The sequence below is a fragment of the Sphaerodactylus townsendi genome, linkage group LG06, assembly GCF_021028975.2.
Source record: "Sphaerodactylus townsendi isolate TG3544 linkage group LG06, MPM_Stown_v2.3, whole genome shotgun sequence".
Taxonomy (NCBI): domain Eukaryota; kingdom Metazoa; phylum Chordata; class Lepidosauria; order Squamata; family Sphaerodactylidae; genus Sphaerodactylus; species Sphaerodactylus townsendi.
Window position 1 is genome coordinate 40,906,097 of NC_059430.1, and position 21,482 is coordinate 40,927,578.

Below are 21,482 nucleotides of genomic sequence, written 5' to 3' on the forward strand. Positions count from 1 at the left end.
ACCCAAGGCTGTAAGCGCGGAGTGAAGCCCCACGATCCATTATAGGCCACTAGTGCCAATCTGTGACAGGGAGTTCGTGTACCTTTGCTGAAGACAAAGGATCTAGCGTGGGGTGGGGGTCCACGCACCGTATAATTGTGCATTACTAAAGCAGAATAATGGCTTCTGGTGGGGACTGGTTGATACGCACTGGTTGAGCAAGGATTAGTCATCCCAATTAGGGTAGTGCGCGGGTGGGTGGATAGCTGGACGGGCAGCATTTTGGAGAAAGTGGGGAGGGGGCGACGGCATTGAGCGAGAGTCGGGGCTCTTAGCAGCCCCCAAGGCCTGGCGTGAATTAATGGGATGCTGCAGAGACTGGACGACCTGACAAGACTGTACAGGGGTGGCTTTTAGCGGTGACTGGTGAGGAACTCGTGGACTTGAGGCACTGAAAAGTGACCATTCTCCAACCTTTTTTCTAAATAAATTAAAAAAAAAGCTCCCGAGAACTGACATTCATTAATTCGGAGCGATCCCTTTAAAAGAGCCTCTCCCTCCTCCCCCGCTTGGGTTGGGCCACTCTACTAGAAGCGAAGAGACCCGAGGCCAGCGCACGGGCCCCGCCCTGACTAGCGCCTTTAAGAGATCGCGGGCACGTGATCAGATCCCCTCTTTCTCCCCCCTCCTTTTCACACACCTGTTTGTGGGCGGAGGAGGAGGAAGCCATGGAGGATAGCGTCGGAGTAGAGACGAGATATCGCGAGGCGAGATTGTCAGTTTCGCGCACGCGCGCTGAAGGCAACTGGTCGTGACTGTCTTGCCCAAAATGGCTGCCGCGATGGATGTGGATGCTCCTAGTGGGGCTAATAGTAGTGCCGGCAAGAAGCGTTTTGAAGTGAAGAAGGTAATTTGTGCGGGAGAGCCGGCGAAGTTCAAAGCCGTAGTAGAGGCGGTGAAGCTGGGAGGCCTTTGGATAGTTTAGTTTTTCTCAGGAAGCTCAAGGGGAGTATATAGCTAGTGGGATTTCTAGGAGGATGAGTCTTATTCTGGGCCAGCGGATGCGAAGAAGTGAGCGTACGTACGAGTGAGTGGGAGCAGTGTGTGACTGAGTTGTTGTTTGACGATATAGGAATAGGAAGAAAATGGGAAGAGGAGTTGCCTGTCCTGTGAATATTTTTAGAAGTAATAATTTGGAACCTGGTTGCAAGCTCCTGCTGATCCCTCAAGTTCCTTGGAGGTTCTTAGACTAGTAGCTGTCTTGTAGTCTAATCTTTTGTTAAGACAAGATTCGGGAGGGGACTATGTATGCTGCTTTGAATTTGTTCAAGGATAGGGTAGAAATTCATAGACAGAATAGAAGATTCAACTTACCCCTCCCCTCGAAATGTTTGTACTATAGTAATGAGCAAATGAGTCTGTGTGAGTCTTTTATATTCTAATAATAGCAAAATTATTATATGTAATATATTAATAAAAACAAATATTAGTTGTCTGGAAGGTGAATTATTAATTTGCTTCTGGTTCAGAACAGTTTTGTAGTGCCCATGTTTTGGTCTGACTTGGATAGTCCAGCCTACCTAATATTCATTCTGTCAGATTTCAGAAGCTAAGCAGGGTTGGCCCTGATTAATATTTGGAAGGAAGACCACCAAGGAATGCCAGGTTTGTGATGCAGAGATAGGCAATGGCACACCACTTTGGAATGTCTGTTGTCTTGAAAACCTCACAGAGTCACCATAAGTCAGGATGACCAAAACCACTTTTAAAAATTTTTTGGGATAAATTAACATAATGGCAAATATAGTAATACTGTTCTACAAAACTTGTGGAGCTAGTTATATCTGTCACTATTATGTCTCAAGAACCCGTCTTAATTCTCTGGATCACCTGCTTCCTTTGACTCACAAGCCAAACCAAGATCGAAGACTTACTGGTTTATTGAGTTTGAATTCAGGTGCTATAACAAATGGGGGCGGGGGGTGTTTCTTGCCAACAAACTGGGATTTTGGTTTATAGATAAGAAATATACCCCAGATTTTGTTGAACTTGAATGTTGAACTTCACAAAAATATTGTTATATTGCACACTTCTAAATTAGAAGTCAGTTAATCTTGACTCTGCACCAAGAATGAACATGTGAGTTTAGGAATGAATTGTAATTGTCACAAACAAATTGACTTTGTCTGACTATCCTTTGTATTTTTCATTTGCTTGTAGTGAGCATGGCAGACTATAATCTGGGTTATGACTGTTCTGTGTGAAAACATTCTTGGGGAACAGGAAGTGCTGAGTAGTATTTGGGAGGAACCAATGAAAGTACTTTCTTTACAGCTCAGCTATGTGAAAGTGTTTGTTTTTTATTTTAAATCTTGTGGCACTTAAAAAACTTCATAGTCTAGCATAAGTTCTGTCGATGATAACTACTAAAACATGGAAACTTAGGGTAGAATGAAATCTTGTTTGCTTTCAATTCATCACAAGACTCCTGTTTGTTTTTGCTACATGTTTATTCATCTGCTTAGTTTTAAAAAGTGGTGTTTACACTTAAAATTTTAATCAGTTAAGCAAATTTGTTTCAGTTGTTATGCAAACTGTTCTGTCTGTGTGACTTAAAAGAAAATGAAGTAATCCAGTTTCGAGATATGTGACTGAAATGCCAGTAGCTATATTGAGAGACCAGAGACGACTGAGAGCAAAGATGAAAGTGAATTCCAGAATAAGCCATTGGTATACACTTGGAGAATGTTTCTTCTTTTTACAGTGGAATGCAGTAGCTCTCTGGGCTTGGGACATTGTCGTTGACAACTGTGCCATCTGCAGAAACCACATTATGGATCTGTGTAAGTACTGACGGTCATGGGGGATTCAGGCACTGTTACTGTGGGTGTGCAGAGGGTGAGAGGCAAATGAATGAAATAATCATGCAGATGTTTCAGTTCTTGACAGATTATGGTGTATAGAGATGGAATTGGGACAGTTGTTGAAACTGCAGGCCAGTTTTACTATCTTCCCTCTGAGGAATCCAGAAAATTGTTGTGGTTTGATGTTGTGAATTTTTTCCCAGATTTCTGGATACCTCACTGACCTGCAGGTTTTTCAGCTGATATCAAAGAGCTTGGAAATTAAAACAGTTTTAGATGTGTAGAGAATTTAGCCTAAGTTACCAAGATTGTACATTATTAAATGAAGAACAGCTTTATAACTACTTGTTGCCCAGGAATGAAGTCTTGATTGTCCATGCAGGAGATCTCACAAACCTTGTTTAATATGATTGGGGGTGAAATAAAGCACATTCAGTGGGTTACATCCAGTGATATGCTAGTGGATGGTGCTGAGGAAGAAGAGCACAGTTTCACTCCTTTTTTTTCTCACTTCACATGGCTGTTACTTAGTGCAGGTCTTATGACCCTGGGAAGAAACTATCCTGTGATGAGAACGTCCTGACCTAGATAGCCCATGCTAGCCTGATCTTGTTAGATCTCAGAAGCTTTGTAGGGTTGACCTTGGCAAGTGTTTTGGTGGGAGACCTCCAAAGTTTACTAGAGGCAGACAATGGCAAACAACTTTTAAATGTTCATTGCCTTGAAAACCTGACCAAGGGTCACCATAAGTTGGATGTGACATGAGGCAAAAAAGTACCAGAATAGACTTCTTGGGAAAGAGGAAATTGAGGAAGATCTGTGATCCTTGAGTTGGAACCAACCCACGGTTGTAAATTATGGTGGAAATGTCTGAGAATTAATCACCAGGTGTCCTCAAGGTATTTAAGTCATTTGTGAGGCCACACTTAAAATAATGTGTGGTTCTATTCACTCCAGTTTGAAAAAGGTATTGTAGAACTAAAGTAATTAAAAGATCAGGGAACAGAGCACTTCTTCTACATTTGTAAGCTAAGATGCTGAGGTGGGTACCTTAAAGTAGACTAACAAATATGATGAAGGCTTAAAAACCTCAGATATATTTTTCTCATGCCTTTGAAATAGTAGAATTTAGGATCATCCTCCAAAACTGGCAGAAGTATTTCTTCATCAAAGTACAAGTAACATGAAATTTACTGCCACAAAGTGTAATTAGTAGTTGTCATGTCCTACCTTTTTGATCCAAGTCTTCCATTAAAAAAAATTTACAGCCCAATCCAAAGGCATGGAGTAGTGTAGTGGCCAAGAACAGCACCACTGTGTTGCCTCCAAAGAGGGAACCAGTGCTGCAGGTGTTGGGGGAGAAGGAGAGAGTCCTTTCTTCTCTGAGGAAGCCCATAGTGAAAAATTATTTGTGCCACCTTTTTTGGTGGCGTTAGTCTGCATTGCTGAAGGGGTATGTTCCTGGCCCAAAAGTCCTTTGGGAGCCAACTAAAGTTGTCTCCACCCCCAGAACACCCCTTACATCCTGGCATGGGCATTTGCAGCAGCATCCAGTCGCCACAGGGGCCAGCTTCTGAGTTTGGGTGCTTCAGTGGCCGGTCATTGAGGTAGGTCCATTGGTGTCATCATCCATGCCAGTTTGCATATCACAGATGGCATGGGTCAAGCACAACCCTTCTGCTGCTTCTAGTACAGCTTCAGCACAGCCCCCCCCCCCCCGGATTTGACAGTTATTCACACTTAAGACTGAACCAGAGTATTCCACTTCAGCAACCGCATCCTTCATTTATAATTCCATAATTATAAATTATGGTGTGGTGAAGGTGTACTCTCCCTGGTTATGCTGAGCTCATAGAACCATTTGAGCCCTGAATGACAAAGTAAAAATACATAAAGTTTCCAGCAACAGTATTTCCTGGCTGGCATATAAAGATTTGTAGCAACTGAATATGTTCATTCCGTGAAGTGTGTTAACCTAATGCTTGTTTCCATAGGCATAGAATGTCAAGCTAACCAAGCATCAGCTACCTCTGAAGAGTGCACTGTTGCATGGGGCGTTTGTAATGTAAGGAATCTTTTCCTCAACCTCTCTGAAGACCCAGATCCTTTTCCATTTTTCCTATCAAAGTAGTAATTCACCAACAAGCAAATTTTTGGAACTGAAATCATGGGGGCTTTGAGAAAGCAACAGACAATTAACACATAACAGTTCTTAGCAGAAACTACTTTTATGTGTGCTTTTAAAAAATATATTACTTGGAAGTTAATCATCAGTCACCAGGGGAAAGTAAGATGACAGCAGCCTACCTGACTGTTATTAACATAAATTTCCTTTGTAACACACCTAAACTCTGTGCTGATGACATTTCAAGGCTTCGAGGACTTCAAGGTTGTTGTTTTTAAATTCAAGTTCTTAAGAAGTCTCTCAATTCAAAGTAATCCCGTAAGTATCGATCAGGGAATTAGAAATTCATTCAGAATTTCACTGGTTAATGGATTCATGTGCTCTGTTACTACTTGCTGTAACAACTAGAAACTGAAACTCTGAAAATGGCATATGTATGTTGTTCATGTACATGTACCTAACTATCTGCTTAACTCCTAGAATAGACCTATGCTATGGTAAAGAGTGAGAAGCTTGTTACATGAAGTGGGGTAAAAATTAACAGCAGAGCAAGAATTTATTGGGCAAGATGAGATTCTGTGTAGGGCCCACAGCTAGCCCTTACACTGGAAGTTTTTGCTTCTCAAATGCTTGAATAGTTTCTTTTGTGTTACCATGTTGGTCTCCTAAATATTGAACCTAGATGTTCTGTAGACTGAACGTAGCCTCCAAATTCTGTTCAGCCCTGTGCTTCATACAGGGCAATGTATCATTCTGAAGGCTGAATGTATATAACATTAATAAGCTTTAAACAGCTGTGTTCATTGGAAATATTCCTTACCAGCCTTTGTTGTTTTGTCCCTCTTGCCATGCTGTTCCTTTTATAACTTTACAATATAACTGTACTAGGCCTATTATTACTGGTCACAACCTATTGTTTAAGTAACTTGCGCCTTGTTTTTTCCAGCATGCTTTCCACTTTCATTGCATTTCCCGCTGGCTTAAGACTCGGCAGGTGTGCCCGTTAGACAACCGAGAATGGGAGTTCCAGAAGTAAGTACCCTGGGAGGGAGGGAGGGAGGGAGGGAGGGAGGGAGGGATTGATTGATTGATTGATTGATTGATTGATTGATTGATTGATTGATTGATTGATTGATTGATTGATTGATTGATTGATTGATTGATTGATTGATTGATTGATTATATACTTCCCTCCCCTGGAGTGCTCAGGGCAGTGCACAACATAATAAATAAACAATAACATAATAATACAGTAGGACTAATTGAAATAACTATACCAATTTCACTAGCCCCACAGTGAACCAACAGTTCAATAAATACTTAATAATTCTACATCAGGTTAACAAACTAGTAACTGGTTAATAAACTTATAACAACATCAGCAAACATCAACATAACATTTCATAGCAACAGCACTTAACAGTGGAGGCAGAGAACCATTCTTAGATTTGGCTAAGGACAGTAATTGTTGTAAGAACTCTCCTTCATCTGAAGGCACAGTTAGTACAGGGCAAAGTTTTTGGCACTCTGAAGCTCTCCTGCCCTTTATTGCATTTAGTGATGAAAGAGTTAACTTGCTTGTAACCAGTTAGGAGCTCAAGTATAAAAGGTCTTTCTAGAATGTAGGTGTATCTTGTATAATAAACAGAGTACTTGTTTGACCATTGGATATCAGTGAAGATGTGTCCTGTATCTCATATGCAAGAAAGGAGTTGGGGTAAAAGTTTATTGTCCCTTGTTCCCCACTTACTTTCCCTTCTAACTGCCTTCTTGCCTAGTCACAATGTAGTCAAGATGCAGCTTAGTTAGTCAAAGAGTTACATTATTATTTTCTATCTATGTATTCCCTTCCTACATAGTTGTTTAGTAATGTGTTTTTATTTATAATTATGACTGTTAATATCTTCATAACCATAAAACTTTTCCTGTTTAAACACGTGCAACTTGATATGTTTACTGGAGATTGTGGGTTTTCCAGGCTGTGTGGCTGTGGTCTGGTAGTTTAAAATTACTACAGTCACACAGCCCAGAAAACCCACAACAGCCAATTGATTCCAGTCGTGAAAACCTTTGACAATGCATTGGTATGTTTACTATTCTTTAAATGGCAGAGTAACCATCCTACACAAAACAAGTGCAAGCATCATACTGGACTGAACTCTTCCATAGGAATTGGGGGCAGGGGGAGAGATTCTCCTGACTGATGTAACTTGAATATTAAAAGACGGTGATGTTTTTCTTCTAGGTATGGCCATTAGCAAAGAAGAGAAGAATGCCAAGTTCTAATGTTCTTGTATTAATTAAGGTTTTGTCTGCAAGAAGGCATTCTTGAGAATCCTCCACATGCTGTTATATATCAGTCTTGCCTTTTTGTTTTCTCATTAATAGTTATTGTGTATAGTAATAAAAATGTGCTACTTGTCCTGCCTCATGAGTTTTCTTAGCTGTACCAATCTTTCATTGAATGCAGGTTCTTCTAATACATCTTATATAGGAGAACATTTTTAAAAGTGCTTCTTTGGGGTCTGCACAGTTCTTGCCTTCAAAAGGAGCTTAATAAAAAACACCCTTGAACTATGTTTTTTGTCATAACTGTAATTATTATCTTTTAATAACAGGAAGAAGTTCATAAAGTTCTAGGGTTGCAAAATTACCTTATTCATAAAATGGCTGTGACCTAAGGGCACAACAGATTATTGTAAAAGTTTATAGTACATTGTTTAAAGTTGCATATGTCTTTGTTAGTATAATATATTTTTAAAAATTTGACCTGAGCAGAAAGTAATACAGAAACTGTAATTTCATTTCTATTTCAAGATTATGACAAACTACATTCACACAGGCACATTAAAAGTGAAGTTTCCATAATGGCTTCTGTCCACAGCCTTCTTGAAATTGTTTATATGTGATCCATCTGTGCATGCCAGCCTCTGGGATTCTCTACAGATTAATAGCAACAGTAATGCTCAATTGAGCTGGCAGTCTTGGGATGGAACTAATTTCTGAATGGAGTGTGAGCTTGAATTCTGTATTGTCTGCTGTAAAGTCCTGTACATGAACTGGGAGTACAACTGCCCTTCCCTAGGCAAGCACATTCTACCAAGAATCCACGGTCTAAAGGAATTTTTAATCTGCTTTCTTATCCCAGTATTGATATTCTCTCCTGTTCTTAAATTCTTAGAGCATCCAACACACTGCTTATTCTGAAATTATTGATTAGACAGGAGGGGAAGGCTCTGGTTGCTAAACCCTGTTCTTTTGGCCCTCTGGGATAAGTGGTTGACTACTTTGCAACAGGCTTCTGGACTGATAAACCACTATTCTGATTCAGCACTACTTTACTTAGGTTATTCTGCTTATTATACCTGAGGTCAACCAGTCTAGAGCAGGTGCTGTGGGTGGATTGGGCATAGGGCTGTGCATGATACCTTCCACTAACAGCTGTAATGCGTCCAGATAAAAAAATTTGCCCCTTTGCAGTGTGGGCCTATATCCAGATTGATGAAGAAAATAAATGTTATATGTAAAGTATATATTCCAGTCAAAAAGACTCAAAGTAACTTACATTAAATGTGGAAACAAATATCACCTCAAATACAATTAAAAGGGAGTGAGTCAGCCATGAGCTACCAAAGGCATGATGAAAAGTCTCTGCTTTACACAGCTTCTGAACCCTTTGCAGGGCTGGGGCTTTCCTTATATCTGCAGGAAACCTGTTCAGCAGCCCATGTGCAGCCACAGAGAAAGCACAAGCCATAACAGTTAAGAACATAAGAACAAGCCAGCTGGATCAGACCAAAGTCCATCTAGTCCAGCTCTCTGCTACTCGCAGTGGCCCACCAGGTGCCTTTGGGAGCTCACATGTACGATGTGAACGCAATGGCCTTCTGCGGTTGTTGCTCCCAATCACCTGGTCTGTTGAGGCATTTGCAATCTCAGATCAAGGAGGATCAAGATTGGTAGCCATAAATCGACTTCTCCTCCATAAATCTGTCCAAGCCCCTTTTAAAGCTATCCAGGTTAGTGGCCATCACCACCTCCTGTGGCAGCATATTCCAAATACCAATCACACGTTGCGTGAAGAAGTGTTTCCTTTTATTAGTTCTAATTCTTCCCCCCCAGCATTTTCAATGTATGCCCCCTGGTTCTAGTATTGTGAGAAAGAGAGAGAAATTTCTCTCTGTCAACATTTTCTACCCCATGCATAAGTTTGTAGACTTCAATCATATCCCCCCTCAGCCGCCTCCTCTCCAAACTAAAGAGTCCCAAACGCTGCAGCCTCTCCTCATAGGGAAGGTGCTCCAGTCCCTCAATCATCCTTGTTGCCCTTCTCTGCACTTTTTCTATCTCCTCAATATCCTTTTTGAGATGCGGCGACCAGAACTGGACACAGTACTCCAAGTGCGGTCGCACCACTGCTTTATATAAGGGCATGACAATCTTTGCAGTTTTATTATCAATTCCTTTTCTAATGATCCCCAGCATAGAGTTTGCCTTTTTTACAGCTGCCATGCATTGAGTTGACATTCCCATGGAACTATCAACTAAGACGCCTAAATCCCTTTCCTGGTCTGTGACTGATAGCACTGACCCCTGTAGCGTGTATGTGAAGTTTGGATTTTTTGCCCCTATGTGCATCACTTTACATTTTGCTACATTGAACTGCATTTGCCATTTCCGAGCCCACTCACCTAATTTATCAAGGTCCGCTTGGAGCTCTTCGCAATCCTTTGTGGTTCTCACCACCCTACATAATTTGGTATCATCTGCAAACTTGGCCACCACGCTACCCACCCCTACTTCCAGGTCATTTGCTCACTAAGTTCTTACTTAGTGAGCAAACAGCTAATGAACTGTGGTCTGATAGTCACAGATGCCTTGCGCACATCATGAATAAAGAGCTAGCAGAATAACCCAAAGCTTCTAGGTTACCAAAAATGCTTTTTAGGTTTTAAAAAGTACTTTATTAAGTATTAACACTTGAGTGCTGGAGATCCAGCATGGTGTAGTGGTTAACAGAGTGAATTCTAATCTGGAGAACAACATTTGATTTTCTACTGCTCCATATGAACAGTGGCCTCTTATCTGGTGAACCGGATTTATTTCTTCTCACCTACCATAACGCCTGCTGGGTGACCTAGGGCTAGGCACAGTTCTTTCAGAACTCTCTTAGCCCCACCTACCTCACAAGGTATCTGTTGTAGGGGAGAGGAAGGGAAGGAATTTGTAAGCTGCTTTGAGCGGGAAAGAAAAAGGTATAAATCCAAAATTCTTTTTTCAATAGTAGGCATTAGATGGTGGTGTTGGTTATGAAAACAATTGATATTCCCTGTAGAAGTTAATTAGTGTAGGGCTTTGGGATCACGTAATTGAAGTCCTTAATGAAAATAGTTAACATTGGCTGAGCTAAGGAGTTCTTGTGATGAGTCAGGAAAGAATGAAAGCCGGTCTCCTGTGCTTCCTGCTGTACAGGGCAGACACCTGAAGAACAACTTCCTCTTCCCACTGGCACTGTTCCAAACTCTTGCAAAGCTGTTGACAGCCTTCATTTTCAAGTGGGTAGATTGTATGCAATTCTATCTGTTCAGTAGGGCAGAGTAAAATATGAATCATCTCTAGTGAGTGAGGAGGGAAGAGGTCCTAACCTTCCAATATGTACTTCTGATCAGATGTGCAACTACTCTGAAAAAACAAACCATCATGGCCATTCGGATTTATTGATAATGATTCTGATCCCATTTTACAGAAGGGACAGTAAAGTTGTAAGGTTAATACAAATTGGCTGTGAAGAATAGAAATTTGTATAAGAGACTGGACAAAATGCCATGTTATCTCCAGAAAGGTTTGCTGTTTGAAAAGTTTATATTCCATTAGTATATTCTAGTGTACTTCTTACTGTCTTTTTCATATTCCAGAAACTATAAGTTTGAGACAAGCACATCTTCATTCCATGACCAGTAATTTAGGTCTGTATCATAGGCATATTTGAAAGTTCAATTGTATATTGTGCAATATTCATGATAACAAAACCCAAACTTTTTTTTTTAATTTAGAACCCCTGCTCGGGGATCTTTTAAATCTCAATTTATTAAACAGGTTCATTATTGAGGAGTATTATGTTGATCAGATCCTTCTGCTGTTTCCAACTGTCATATGTAGTTTTGTCCTTTGCAAAAAACAGAACAAAAAACACCCTGGAAAGTTGAGTGGCTATTGTGGTTGTGCATATTAGCAATTATATTTTCATCCTTCAAAAAACAACTGGTAATTTACTAAATGGTTTCATTAAGATAACCATAGATGCAGCCAGAAAAATGCTGGAAATACTTGAAAAATTATACAAATTATATTAAAGTGGCTGGAGGCACTTTGTGAATTATTGAAGGCCGTCTGCTGTTAACCCTGCTACTGCAGGTAGTGGTATCAAATCCATTTATAAGCGCCCTGCCACAGTTATGCAGAACTCTGACAACGGATGAAGAACTACAGAGTATGGTTTGTGGTGCCTTCAAGACTAATATATTTATTGTAGGATAACTTTCTGAGGGCAAGATCCTGGTATCAGATGCCTGAAGTAGCACCCATATGGGTGGGTGTTCATAGATTAAGAAGATAATTTGTTTTAAAAGTGGGACCTAAAGATGAATCAGTGCAAGAGGTAACAGTTGGTTCGTTAGAGAAAAATACAAAGTTACAAAATAACACTGAATCCAGCAACTGCAAGATCTGATTAATGTAGGTGTAACCCATTTAGCAGCCACTGGTAAAAAGTAAGCATAGCAAGCTCTGTCATGTAAACAAACATCTAAAGAAGGACAATGCCTTTGCCAATGACCTAACAATTCCTGAGATTTGTGGAGACAAACTACACAGCATCAAATGTACCAGTTTAGTTCAAGATTGATAGTTTTACATTGGTGACTTCCTTCTGAAATTTGTTGCACTATGGTAATTTAGAGGTTAGCAAAAGAGATTGCATATTCACATGTCAGACAATATTTGGGTAGGTTCTCATTCTCAACTGTTGAGAAATATATCCATAGTCATGTATGACTTGGTCTTATTTTCTATTTAGAAAAATATCATGCCCCCTTTCCAGGGAACCTGCCCGAGGAGGGCTTACAAAATAAAACGCAGCACAAAACATTAAAAGTTATTGATTAAAATCCAGCATTACAGTCCCAGCCACAGTTACACTAAGCAGCTTCAAATAGCAGGGGGAGATTAAAAGCACAATAAAATGGTGTTAAAAGACTCATTAATTAAAATCCTGGGTAAACAGAAACATGTTGACCTTGCACCCAAAAGAGCAGTGTAGATGTCAGGTGTGTCTGCAGGGGAATCCATAAGTGGGGTGCCATTACTAAAAAAGTCCTCTATCTGGTCCCCCCCACTCCCTCTGCTATGGTTAAATAGGACTGATTAGTGCTGCTCTGGTCCTAATGCTTTTTGGAAACAATTGCTAGTTGTCCATAATCCTTTTATGTTTCTGAAGATGGCCCCCAAATAAGATTCATATCCTTAACTATGGAGGTTCAAGTTGCAAGGGTGGCCAAACTGGCATTTTACCATCTTCGTCAGGCCAGGTAAGTGGCACCTTATCTGTCACGTCCTGATCCATAGTGATCCATGCAACGTTTACCTCCACGTTAGACTGTTATAACATGTTCTATATTGGATAGCCCTTGAAACTGACCTGGAAACTCCAACTGGCCCAAATCGCAGCTGTACTAGTCCTTACAGGGATCTCGTGGCATGAGAATATTTGTCCAGCTGCATTGGTTTCTGGTAGAGTACCAAGTCAGGTTCAAGGTTTTAGTCCTGACCTTTAAACCCTGAGCGGTCTGGGACCCTTGTATTTGCAGGACCGCCTCTCCAAATACATGCACAGATAACTGGTGTCCAGGTTGAGAAAGTGATTGAATCTTGATAGAAACACACTTCATGCTTAAGACCTTTATAACATGGGAATATTTATATTGCTGTGTGCTGGTAATTTCATTGTTCGGGGAGGGGGGGGGGACACAAAAGCAGAACACTGATTTTTTTCTTCAATTCAGTATGTGAACAGGTTGGTTCCACAAAATATTAATGATAAGTGTAATTTCCAGGTACAATTGATTATGTACTAGAGAAGTTGTTTGTAAGCATATTAACTCATTGGGTAATCATGCACCTGTGGACAAACCTAAGTAGGACCTACTGCCCAATCTAGATGCGGGAGGGCTAATATGCAGAAAAAAACAGCAGAGGGCCACGCCAATGTATTTGCCCGCTCTGCTGTGGAAGGGGCAAACATGCCGCGGCACCGGAACCCAGAAGTTCAGAGCACTGCGGGAAAAATGCCCACATGGAAAAATATCCACATGATTTTGAAAAGACTTGTATGACTGCAGCGATGATTGCCTTTCCACACATTGAGGTCAAAGGGTGTTATTTTCATCTGTATCATGAAGACTGAATATGAAACTAATATCAACATATTACACTGAAGTCTCTTGCTGCATCAGCTTTTGTCCCAATTGAAGATGTCAAAAGCAATTTTGATAAGCTTGTGACCACATTTCCAGATGAAGACTGCTATACTGAGATGCTCACATTCTTTTGTACATGCATAGGGGATGCAGCTGGTAGAGGTGCTCGGTTTCCTATAAGAATATGGAATCATGTTGCAGCCTTAGAACAGTAATCAAAACCTACAAACTGTTTTTGGGGGATTTCACAATGTTCTTATGGCCCCATTCAAAGGGAGGTCCCAAATCCACCAATGGGAGCAGTGTGGGGCCATACTAGTTAATTTGCCCTCTCCAGGGTGGCTGCTGCAGCCTTCCCCAATGGGGTAACTACCGGGTAACACAGGGGGCAGATGACCCAGGCACCACTTTCAAGCGTAACAGAGGAGTGCCCATCTGCCATTTCTGCTGTTTGCCCACCAATTCTACTGCTTGCCCACTGCTCCTGCTGCTCCTAGTGCAGTGGTGGCGAACCTATGGCACGGGTGCCAAAGGTGGCACTCAGAGCCCTCTCTGTGGGCAAGCGCAAACAGAATGCCTGCCCCAACACATTTAGGCTGGCCTGGGCCACTGGCTCAATTATTAGCATTAAACCTAAGACCTAATTTTGGGGAAGCAGTGTAGGTAACCCTGTTAAGCTCTGTTAAATCCCACTGATTTTCATGCGAAGAACTAAAGCACGATCCCTTAGCTGGGAGTAAGCTTGATTGCTGGCAATGGGGCCTGCTTCTGAGTAAACTCTCCTAGGGTCATGATTCACCCATTGGAAGAGTTGCACGGTTGCTTCAAAGCAAAACCACCAACTACCACCAAGCTTACTCCTGAGTAACGCACGCCTAGGAGCCAACCGTTTTTTCTAAACTAAAACCTCAGTATTCAGGTTAAATTGCTGTGTTGGCACTTTGCGATAAATAAGTGGGTTTTGGGTTGCAATTTGGGCACTTGGTCTCGAAAAGGTTCGCCATCACTGTCCTAGTGGCTTCTGCCATTCGGTTACCATTCGCCCACTGCTTCTGCTGCCCCTACCACTCACCTGATGCTTCTGCCGGCCCCTGCCATCACCCCCGCTGCTTCTACTATTGCTGCTTCTGCTACCCCACCACTTTTGCCAGCCCCAATGTCACAGACACTTCTGCCACCCCAATGCTTCTGCCCGTCTGTTGCTTACCTCTTGCTTCTGCCACCCACCCACCACTTCTGCCAGCCCCACCCACCCAATGCTTCTGCCATCTCTGCCACTCACCGGACACTTCAGTCACTTGCCTGCCACTTCTGCACCTGCCCACTGCTTCTGCCACCCCCTCATTGCTCGCCTGATGCTTCTGCTGCCCACCATTTCTGTCACCCGCATGCCACTTCTGCCCCTTGCCTGACACTCATTCACTGCTACTGCTGCCCCCACCACTCACCTGATGCTTTTGCTGCCTGCCCGATGCTTCTGTTGCCCACCCAATACAATGCTTCTGACAGCCCCCACTTCTGACGCTTCTGCCCCTGTCGCTCACCTGCTGCTTCAGCTGTCCCCACTTCTACCCCCTCCCCCTCAACTGCTGCTTCTTCCACCTCCTGCCGGTTGCCCAATGCTTCACTTGCCAGGCTGCCACTTCTGCCATAATTTGAAAGCTGTATTAGTGGGCGCAGCTTGGGGGGTGGGTGCAGCTGTGGGGGCGCAAGTGGAAGATAAACTTAATTAAGGACATCGGCTAATTATATTTCTTCATGTATGCAATGGTGTTTGTTGCAATTTGTTGTCAGGGTTTTTTTGGTTTAGTTCATTTGTCTCTGTTCTCTCATCTTTCATTACGTCTAATTTTTTTCCGTAGTAAATAATTGTTGTTTTAATTATTAGGATTAGGTGGTCCTTTGTTGTGGTCTGCCGTCCAGCTGCTGCTTATATTATGTTGTTTATATTATTATTTTAAATTATATTATATATATTTTTAAATAATTTCTATTATTTTAATTATATTTTTCCATGTGGGCATTTTTCCCGTGGGCTTTTTTCATGGAACCACCATCATCTGATGCTAGAATTCCAAAGATTTCCAGAGGTTCAAAAAGGCTGGGGAGTCCTGCTCTGCATATACAGGTCTTATACCATGAAGCCTCTCAGAAACTTGTCAAATGGGAATTCTTGTAAGTAAGAGTAGGGTATTACCCCTTGGGACGAAACCTCCTGACTACATAGACAGTGATAAGTGAGAGTAACTGATGAGGAAAGAGGTCCTAAGGATGTAGTGAATAGTTCCATGAAAATGCTAGACAGCAGTGTTGCAGAAGCAGAAAAGGCCAATTCTAATTTCAGGATTATTAGGAAAGGGGTTGAAAACAAAACAATATAATGCCTTTGAGTAGCTCTATGATGCAGCCACCTCTGGAATATGTATATAGTTCTGACTGCTGCATCTCAAAAACTATATTATAGACATGGGTCACAAAAATGATTAAAGAGTTGGCATTCAGGCTTTTCAATTGAGAGAATAAAATTACGAAATGGCGACATGATAGATGTATACAATTATGCACGGGGTGGCAAAAGTGGAGGAAGAGAACTGTTTCTCCCTCATAATACATCTGGATCACCCAACAACATGAATAGGCAGTACTTCCAGAACAGATAAAAAGAGGTCCATTAGTAGCTGCAGTGACTAATATGCAGAAACAATAAACCTCTCGAGAGAAGGGTTGGGGGCAGGGTTGACGGGGAGACCTCCGAAGATGGATACAACACGGCAGAGGTTCCCTTTTTAAACACTGGAATATTCCTTGTAAAAATGCAACATCTTTAATAAAGGCTCAAAACATATTCCCGGATAGTCAAATAAACCGATCGTGTGGTTTGGTTTGGTTTGGTTTGGTTTGCTCGTGCATGTCTTTCCAGGTGATTTTCTTTTTAGGCGACCCGAGACCACGGCTGCGACTCACTTCGGGAGAAGGCAATGTCCCCTCTTCCTACCAATCGAGCAACATCAGGCGTCAAAGAACAGATCTTGGCAGCTACACTAACCTGCAATTAACCAGCTCCCTGTGGGAGTTGAAGTGGAGCTTCAGGGGTGGATCTGATTGGCTGAGACACAAATCACCCGTTGTCAGACTGGCTGGAAGTGAAATCGCCTGCAACTTGATTGGCCGTCCTCGCAAATGGCAAACTGCATTATCCTTTTGCTTCATGCCTTTTAGGAAGGAAAAAAAAAGGCACAAGCTGGATAACAATCGCATCTGCTCCTGCAGCCTCCCCAGCCGTCTATGAAAGCAAGGGCTGCTGCTGTTCATGGCTCTTGCATGTAGCACTTTAGGAGTGGGAGGGAGCAAGGACGGGACATTATCGAGGAAACCTGAGCTATCGTTGTCTGAAAGGAGCTTTCTGATTTACAAGCTGCCCAAGCCTCGCCCCAGCCCTCAGCGATTACATAAAGGGGAAAGGTAGTCCATTTCTTAAAGGGGCCCGACCAAACAATTCGATCTAAACATAGGTTTCCCCACCCCCTTCCTAATTTTAAATTAAAGGGTTTCATGAACAGCGTAATTTCTAATTAAGTATCTTGGAATATTTCGTTGACAGCGGCGCTTCTTTTTTGTACTGCATAGCAGCAGATAAAGCAACATTAAGGCAGCCAGAGTGAAAACGCTGAAGAAATGCAAAATGGATAATGACGATCCCATTCTGAGACCAAGTAAACGATTCTACTCGATGGTGAAATCACGCAGCTCGCCTTGAGGCAAAAGCAAAAAGGGAACTGTTGCCCGTTGTAAATACAGCCAGATTATTTCAAAATGTTGTTCCTTCTTGATTTCCCAGATTACAGGTTATGAAGCTGAGGCCTACCTAGAAATCATCACCATTTTCAAGTCTTAATCTCTAATTTTAGATTACTCAGGAGAGAAGAAAAGAAACACACTCTGTACATGCTTGAGATGCTTTCTAGTATTACTTTGCATAGCTGGCATTGAATCAGGTTCAAGGAATAAATATATACAAGCTTTGGCACAAATTGTGCCATTGCATGGCTGCAAGTTCCTTCTTTTACAGCTACACAATGAATTTAGAGCACTGTTTGAATGGAGGAAGGAGTGTAGAGATTCTAGTCTGCAGCAATTGCCACATAACACAGATTACACAGTGGGTCCCCTTTTCAGCCTTACGTCTCTCCTATTTCTTTTTTCTTCCCCAAATGAGTTCCAGGCTAAAAGGATGGTGATGTAATTTTGAAGAATTCCAAACTAAAGGGGGGAGGGGCAGTGTGGTTTCGAGTTTTGATTTTAAGTGTGAAAATGTCTGCTTTCAGGAACCTGTAGGTAATGCTGGGGTGGGGAAAGGCCCATTGCATAGGCTGGCCGCATCACTGCTTCTGTGGCAGAACCCTGGCATTTAAAATAGTATCACGTCTGGCTTAAATAAAGCCCTGGTATATTGTTCATGTTTTTACATGGTTGGGTCTGCTATAAAACTGCCTCAGACAACAGATGTGAAACTCTATTACAGGACAGAAGATTAACAAGTTTCTTATTTATTTGAAATATTTGTGTACCTTTTTTCCATTTTGCTCAAAGAGTCTAATGTAAAATATGTAAAATAGTTCATAAAATATAACTTTTACAACAGCTTCTGAGAAGTAATAGTTACCAATAAGTGCCAAAAACATAGTAGCTCAACCACAATCTGTTTTTAAATGCTCTGTTTTACACTTTCTTCTAAATATAACATGATATTATAGCCCATACTACCTTGGGCAGCCATTTCCTTAAGAATAAAGTTACCACAGAAAAAGCCTTTGGGCTGGAATAGTGTTGATTTCCCTTACTGTAAAGAGCAACCCCTGCTGTTAAGAGTGGACTGTCCCTGTCATCTCCTATCAGGAGACATGGTGCAATAAATATATGGGTCCTATGACATTTAGAACTTTAAAAGTTAAATCCAGTACCTTCAACTGAACCCAGAAGCCCACCAGTAACCAATGTAGATGTTCAACAATCTCAGTAGCATGACTGGTCTTATTGATCCCAGTCAACAGCTGGACTGCTGAACTTAGTACTAATATATTTATTTGTGTACATTACTTATAGTCTGCCTTTCTCACTTGGACTCAAGGCGGATTATACAGACTGTCAGTATAATCAACCAGATAGGACATTCAATAAACAATACAATAGGATTAGGGTTGTAGAACCAATCACAAATCCAAAAATAGAGTTGAAGCAAAGTATTAGCATGGCACATTAAATGATGCAAAAATTACAAAGTAGGATCCTAGTTTCAACAAGCTAAACACAGTAGTATAGACCACAGTACATAAGAATGATGCCAAGTAACTTTGTGAATCATTGAATATAGTGCAACTCTGTTGCTTGTGCAGAAAAGCCCTCTTGAATTTTTCATTTTTGCATAGTTTGCAGAAAGTCAGGAGAGTAGATTTCCTGGCCTCCTCAGTGGGTCATTCCACAAGATGGGGTAGAAGAAGAAGAGTTTGGATTTATATCCCCCCTTTCTCTCCTGTAGGAGACTCAAAGAAGCTTACAATCTCTTTGCCCTTCCCCCCTTACTACAAACACCCTGTGAGATAGGAGGGGATGAGAGAGCTCCGAAAAGCTGTGACTAGCCCAAGGTCACCCAGCTGGCGTGTGTGGGAGTTGGCAGGCTAATCTGAATTCCCCAGATAAGCTTCCACTGCTCAGGCAGCAGAGCGGGGAATCAAACCCAGTTCCTCCAAATTAGAATGCACCTGCTCTTAACCACTACGCCACTGCTGCTCTCTGGTACCGTGGTACCACCACAGAGAAAGAACGTATACAGGCAGTTGCTGATTTTGCCATTTACAGGTTGGTATCTGTAGAAGGCCTTCCCCATGTTCTCATGGCAGTCCATGGGGGACAGGCAGTCTCACAGATATGAGGGTCCAAGGCCATGAAGGGCTTTGTATGTGATGGTCAATATCTTAAATTGACCTTATTAACTGTTGGGCAGCCAGTGGAGTGATGGTAGAATGGGAATGATATGCATGCTCCTTCCAGCTCCCAATGGTAGCTGAGCTGCTGAGTTCTGCACCTATTGAAGTTTCCAAATTGATTTTGAGTAGAGACCAATGTATAGTGCATTACAGTAGTCTAACCTCAATTTTACTGTGGTGTGGATTCAGGTGCTAGATCAGCTTTCTCAAGGTAAGGGACCATCTTTCAGGCTAGACTGAGTTAGAATAATACCTTTTTTTGCAGCTGCATTAACTTACTTTTCCAGCTATGATGTTGGATCCAATCCAATCCAAAGGATCTTAATTAACTGACAATCCCATCCAAAGGAGGGGGCCCCAAATCCACCTTTGGGAGTGGCATGCACCATCAGATTTGCTTTCTTCAGGGCACTTGCTCTGGCAGAGGGGTGATTCCACCGGCATACAGCTGCCACCCTCCCCGGTACTGGGATGCAGCACCAGTGTCCCAGTGCCCCGCCACCAGTGTGGAAAGGGTGAGTAGGGGCGTGGCCAGAGGAGAAGAGCCAACATTAGCCAGCTTCCTCCCAGCCATTAGCAGCGTTATGCTGGCGGCCACAGCTTTAGGCTTGGCATCAAAAAGGTGGCATAGGTTTATTAAGCACCCAATGGGTGCTTTTCAACAGCGGGGTGGCTTTTTAACTTTTCAGGGCCCTCCATGCTGCTGGGAAGCCTCTATGAGAGCGGTGGCACAGCACAACCAACCACCTGGACCCCTTGAATGTGGCTATGAAATATCAGAGTCGTCTTCAAGAGCAGCCCTATATAGAACACAGTACAGTAATTCAGCAGAAAGGTTATTGTTGTAAGGATCAGTATGGTCAGATCAACTGTATTCAGGACTGGGTACAACTTACGAGCCAAATGAAAAAAAAACCCATTCCTAGCAACTGAAAACAGTAATTCCTAGCAAGAATACCTATCTGCTTTTCCGTCTCTAAAGCCAGGTCCAGGAATACCCCTAAGCTCTAGACTGAGGCCCCTTCCGCACATGCAGAATAATGCATTTTCAAACCACTTTCACAACTGTTTGCAAGTAGATTTTGCTATTCTGCACAGCTTCAAAGAGCACTGAAAGCAGTTTGAAAGCGCATTATTCTGCATGTGTGGAAGGAGCCTGAGTCTGCCAAAACAAAAACACCCCATCCAAACGTGGTAATAGTAGTCATCTCAAGACATTGGCATTTCTGTCTTATTATTCTGCTTTCACTTGTTCTTGCCTAACCATTTGACCACAGTTTTCAGGCATCATCAGAGAAGTGAGATTTTACTTCTTAAATAATATATATCAATCATATATTACCTGTAGGTATGGTGGAATTTGGATTAGGTGTAAAAATATGTTATCTCTCCCTCTCATACAATTTTATCCTACCTTTCCTCCAGCAAGCTCAAAGCAATATATGTAGTCCTCTCTTTATCCTGACAACAATCCTGTAAAATAGGTTGAAACAAAATGACTGCCCCAAGTTACCCAGTAAGCTTCGTAGCAGATTTTGCCAGTATCTGCAGAGGGGTATGTAAGAGCTCAGTGGGGCTTTGATGCCATTCAGGGACTTCTGTTTTTTCAAGATTCTATATTATACCATGGAGTCTGCCCTCCAAATCTGCCATTTTCTCCTGGGACCTCATTTCTGGAGTTCATTTGAGATTCTGGGAGAACTGAAGCCCCACTTTATGTTGCTAACTGTATAGCAGTGTCAATTTGCACCCAGCTATCCTTGATACTGTTATCCGCAAAACTGGGCAACAACAAACTAAAAAAATTCTCTAATAGGAAGTAAACTGGCTCAACAAACGGATATTATTTTCAATGAAAAAGGCTTTACTATAAGATCAAGGAACCTCCAATACAGACTCTTGCTAACGCAACTGCGCTGAGCGAGGGAACATACAGGGTTTTTATAACATTTTGGGAGTACAACAAAGGGGGAGACAATGCAAGAATTTGGGAAGCAAAAGACATTGATTAAAAGGACAATACAAGACACTCAGGAAACGATGATTGAATCCTGGC

General features: G+C 41.9%; 1 protein-coding gene across 1 annotated transcript; it reads left to right on the forward strand.

Moving 5' to 3' along the window:
* Positions 1 to 735: 735 nt before the first annotated feature.
* Positions 736 to 7,388, forward strand: RBX1 (ring-box 1). The gene is made up of 5 exons (XM_048502010.1): positions 736 to 886; positions 2,744 to 2,822; positions 4,838 to 4,908; positions 5,915 to 6,000; positions 7,214 to 7,388. The coding sequence occupies exons 1-5, from the start codon at positions 809 to 811 to the stop codon at positions 7,224 to 7,226; spliced, it is 327 nt and encodes a 108-aa protein (XP_048357967.1). The 5' UTR covers positions 736 to 808; the 3' UTR covers positions 7,227 to 7,388.
* The last annotated feature ends 14,094 nt before the right edge of the window (positions 7,389 to 21,482 follow it).